The 5,395-nt window shown below is 34.2% G+C and overlaps 1 protein-coding gene across 2 annotated transcripts in view; it reads left to right on the forward strand.

Moving 5' to 3' along the window:
• The window catches only part of LOC106460888 (integrin-linked kinase-associated serine/threonine phosphatase 2C-like), a 59,818-nt gene that overhangs the window by 5,976 nt on the left and 48,447 nt on the right, over positions 1-5,395 (forward strand). The window contains exon 2 of one of the 2 annotated variants that reach the window (XM_022387691.1): positions 1,939-2,100. In XM_022387691.1, coding sequence (XP_022243399.1) covers positions 1,939-2,100 — 162 coding nt within the window. The remainder of the gene's footprint in view (positions 1-1,938; positions 2,101-5,395) is intronic. The other variant, XM_022387692.1, reaches the window with a different exon arrangement.

A 5,395-nucleotide genomic window follows, 5' to 3' on the forward strand; every position in this document is an offset into this window, starting at 1 on the left:
GTATATATATATATATATATATATATATATATATGTACATTACAAACCTTAGAATAATAAACCCTGAAAATGACAAAAGATATATTTTAAAGTGCATTGTAATTAAGGAAGTCAGAACTTGTTTTGGTAAGAGTTTCTTATTGGAGATTTTTTGTTTGTTATTGTTGTTTCTCATTTTATGTTGCTTCATACTTGCTTTTTGTCTAATTACACTATTTATGTAGTTTGTTATTATTAGAAAACTACAAATTGGAGTTTTGTGTTGTTGTTTTTTATGTTTGAGTTTATGGTGATTTGTATTTAAGCATTTGAATTTGTTTTTACATTGTGTATCATTTATTTATTTATAAATATTCTGTTAGGTAGGGCGGAAAGTGCTTTTCATTTATTTTGCAACCACGTATTTACTATGTTTCACTCTGCAATGTGCTTAACTGTTCTTTAATGTGCTGTATGTTTTCCAAAAATTTGTTCTTATGGTATATCCTGGTTCAACCCTTTCGAGACAGGTCATGGGTGGAAGGCCATGTCATCACATTTGTAGACTTGCATTCAAAATTTTATTGAACTACTATTTCACGAATTTATGTCAATAAGTTTGGTATCAATTTTACTACTATACATTACTCAATTTCTTAATGTAAAAGTAAATAGTAAAAAGACACAGATAAACATTGATTTTTGTGTGTCATGTGGTATGTTGAATGCAGCATATGTTCAGATTAGGTGTTTGTGAAGGCAAAATACTAAGTCTATAGTTTCGTATGAATTAGAAACTCAAATTATTTTATTTCGTATTTTTTCAAATTTCGTTACAGGCGATTTTGCTACAGTTAGTGTTAGGCTAGAGAAAATAAGATATAAGGTATAAAGTTTTAAACTTTTGATGTTCATTTAGGAGGTCCTAGAGGTTATGTAAATGAAATACAAAACTTTAAGATGAAAGAAAATATTTTGATTCTTAACTCAGACTAGTCTGAGTCAGTCTGACTCATTAAATTAACAAACAATTAACAGTAGAAATAATTTATTAAAAATTATGATTTTTTGTATACTATGTATTTATATTGTTTAATAAAAGCTTACAAAAGTTTGTCAAGATACATGTAATAAATTTAGAATTATAATGAACATTAATTCTCCCACACAGGCTTGCACAATTCATTAAAATAATCAACTGATTGAAATTAGAGTTTCCAGTTATTACTATTTTGGATTATTCTAACTATTCAAGCCCCATGTGAGAATAATTGATTGAATGTATTCGATTAAGGAGCTTGACATTAAATAAATGATCAAATTCTGTTAATTGTCCAGCTCTATAAATGATTGAAATGCATGTATCACGAGTGTCTGCAAATCTTCCTTTAGAAGTGTCTACTAGCAATTTTTTTTCATGTCTTTTAACTTTTACTAGTAAAACTGCAAGCTGCAACATTAACTAACAATTTGGTAATTTAACTTATTGACTGCTGATTTGCTGTATAGGGTACGTTCTGCCTTCTGCAGTTGAATTTGAGTGTGCCATATATGGTGTGCGGCTTGTAAAAATTCTACACACATTCAGAGCAGATGCAGTCAATGGGTTAACAGTATTCATTTTGAGCCCTGTTCTTAGATGTAAGATAGACAAATAAAAACATATTAACATAAATTTTGGTAAGTCCAATAAACTGAACATCCTTCTTTCATCATTCATTAGAGATTTGTTTTTCTTCCTCTCTTTTTTTTTCTGTAATCTTTTCCTCTTATCCCGTTTCTTTGTTGTTTTTTGTAGATGCATTATATTTTGTAAGCCTTAGTAGAAATCTTATTATATGCTATTTGTAAGCTTTTGTTTTACCTTTACATGTAAATTTGTTGTAACTTTCACCAAAAACAAATGTTGCAAAAGCTCTATGATCTCAGTGAACCAAACCTGTTATATTTATTTCAAAGCAGGTGAGATTTTAAAACACTCAAATACCAACGGTTCTAGTGTTGATGGCTTATTTGGAGATCTTCCAAGTCCTTCTTCAACTAAGAAAATGACTGAGAACTTGCCAGCAAAGAGAAAAATACAAGATGAAGAGAAACAAGAAACAAAAAAGCCAGCATTAGGTATGTTTCTCATATATTAGACATGTTCTTGGGCATGCTAAACTGGAAGAAGAGAGATATCTTTATTTCTGCTCTCTCACCAGTGTAATAACTGTACTATAGCTCACTAATGTCAGAGCTAAAAGCTATGATATGTATGTAAAGAATTGTACTTATATTATGAGAATCATGTGCTATGTTACACACAAAAGAAACTTTGTGTTTTTTGAAAATCTTACATTTAAAAATAATAGATCTGGTATTCACAGATTGTTCTGATATCCTTCAGAGTAGTATGCAGGAACCACAAGACAGGAGAATTCTACAGATGTATTACAGAGCAGGGTCATATTTTTTTTTGCTTTTCATTAATTCTTAATTAAAATAAAAGAGACTGGACACAGATTTCCTAACAACCATAATCTTTGTTAAACATTAGCACCATCAAATTGAAGTTAAAGCAACATTTAGACAAGTTCTTGGGCATGCTAAACTGGAAGGAGAGAGAGATCTTTATTTCTGCTCTCTTACCAGTGTAATAACTGTACTATAGCTCACTAATGCTAGAGCTAAAAGCTGTGATAAAACTATATATATAGAAAATCAATACAAAATCAGAAGGAAGGACTGTGTTAAAAACAGCAAATCCAAACCTGTGATAAATGATATCCAAATGAACAAAAACAAGACCAAACAAAAGTCAAATAAAGACACTGCACAAATCAAAAGGATCCCTAGGGCACAGGCTATAATGTGGGATATAAGATATGCCCTAGGTTTTGGAGATGACTGCGGAAGTAAGACCCAAATTGCGGTGGGGATACACTGTCTATCAGTCTTAACCTCCATTTGCTAGTTTCACATGAAGAAATTCAATAAAATAATCAAAATTAGAAACTGCAGACAGTTGTGGAAAGTTGAATGTTCTCCAAAATAAAATAAAAATATAAAGATGAAATAAGATACTACCACTTGGGGTAAGTAAAGTAAACTTACCTCCTAAGGTTGGCATTCCAGCCCCCATTGTAGTAGTAAATCACTAATTAGTAGCACACTAGACAAATTATACCAGTATAACATCCCAACTACCACCTGTTAAGTCCACTGTAGCTACCAATTTTCAGACTCTATACAAGCCTTCATATGCAATAAGGTGTTCATCCACATAAAAGTAGGGCTAAGTTGTTTAAATGACCTTATTAAAATTAAAAATACTTAGTGGTAACTATCAGCAAACTTTCCTTAATGTTTACTTCTTTATATTTCTTTAATATGTTCTTATATTTATCACAGATGTTTCATATTCCAGGTGCTTTCATCCTTGTTCCAGATTGCCCCTCCAGTCCCCCCACACTTTCTCCCAAGGAGTGACATTTTGATCCCCAAACTTGCAGTGGCTCTGCCTCCTGTGGGGTACTCCTCCTTGGGAAGCATTTGACTCCTTTCTCAATTCCAAGTTACTTCTTTTGTTTTTAGTTTCCGGTTCTTTATCCACTTGCCCTGGCTGTCAATATGTATAGACAGGATTAGATCCAGATTATAACTTTGGTTTTTCTCATTCAATCAGTCTTCTTCTCCAGGTGATTTTGATCATCCATGTCACTTTGAGTCAGGTCTTTTGGACTGATTCTTGTTGACCAGCACAGATCTGGTTTTCTCAACTGTTTTGGCTTGATGTGTTCTTTTTGTTCTAGATCAGTTTTACTGACCTACACTTTGTGAGCTCATGTGGAATATTCTTTTCATCATTTTTGTTTCTTGCCACTTTCCACCTTTACTCTCCATTGGATCTGGATGACTTGCTCTGTCTCTTACATACTCTTGGTTGCTTCATTGCTTTCAAGACTTCTTTCCATTTCCATTGCATCACTCCTCTGTCCATGATTTTTTCCTTCCTCCTTTACCCATTGGGTTGGGCTTGTAATTCGATTGGCCCCTTGCATAAAAGTCAGTTCCCAGAGGTTGAGTTTTCAATTTAGAGCTGAACAAATCACACATGTCGTGCAATTTTGATCCCTCATCTTTCCTCCACATGGATGTTGGTTCCCGGTGGTTGAGCTTTGGATTTAGAGCTGAACCAATCAACATAAGTTCTCACACATGTGTTCAGGGCGTCCCTGGTCCTTCACTCAATTTACCTTGAGGGCACTACCCCAGTATTGTGGGTCATGGTAGCTGAACTTTTTGGTTGCTCTGCTTCTTTACTGTGCTACCCCTTGATGTCTTTATGGACATTACTGTGTTTGAGGTGGTTCTGTTCTGGGATATATATGTATTTCACTTTGCTTACATGTGCCTTGTTCATAGATCAGTGGTGGGATTTCTTCCTCCTGTCAGCTGATCTTGAAGTGAATACAGTATGATTTTCTTTCCTACCCCCACTTGGATGTCAGTTCCAGATGGTCATATTTTGGATACAGTTGACTTGTTGTGTATGGTCTGTTGCACTCTAGCCACTCTACTCCTTGGGGCATATTCCTTATTTTTACCTACATTCTGTTTATCAGGGAGATTGTAATTATAATATATTGTGGTCACTGTCCAATCGTTTTCTCTCCCATTTGGATGTGTTCCTCACAGAGTATACCTGGTGCAGAAGTGGTGAGATTCCCACGTATAATCCTCTTATTAGAGGGTGTCCTTGAAGGAAGCTTCTACTTTTTCCCTTGCACTAGTCTTTCTTCTTATTCAATATGGGATTCTAGTTATGTATGTGAGCAGAAGTAAGGTATCTTATTGGAAGTTATAATTTTTGTTCACTGAAAATGTATTTCCGACAGGTATTTACTTATGCTCACACTTCCCACCCTTCCTCCCCACTGTCAACCGGTACTTATGTTTCTTCCTAAACTCGAAGTGATAGTTAGGTAGAATAGCATAGAGTGAGTTACATGGGTGTATGGCACTACTATTGGTGGAAGTTTGTTGCATGATAATTTGCATGTGAGAATCAGTTCAACCATGTGAATCGAGATGTGCATGGGAGTGAAAGGCTTGTGACATGCAAATAAATTGTTTGCAAATAGAAGGCAGCACTGAACGAGAATAACTATATGTGAGTGGAAGTAAGTGCCTGTCGGAAATACATTTTCAATGTAGGAAAATTGTAACGTCTCTTTGGCATTCGTCTGTCTTCCATTTGAAAAGCTGTGCACGAAAGCTAACCAACATTCACTTTTGAAATGAGGGGAGAACAGGCATGAATAATGTTGATGCTAAATTATATTTTGCAAGCAGGATATTCTACACTAAATTGTTAGGAATTAATCACACTATCATTGACATTTCAAAATGTGATGTAACTTAAAGAATAAAA

The sequence above is a fragment of the Limulus polyphemus genome, unplaced genomic scaffold (assembly GCF_000517525.1).
Source record: "Limulus polyphemus unplaced genomic scaffold, Limulus_polyphemus-2.1.2 Scaffold856, whole genome shotgun sequence".
Classification (NCBI taxonomy): Eukaryota; Metazoa; Arthropoda; class Merostomata; order Xiphosura; family Limulidae; genus Limulus; species Limulus polyphemus.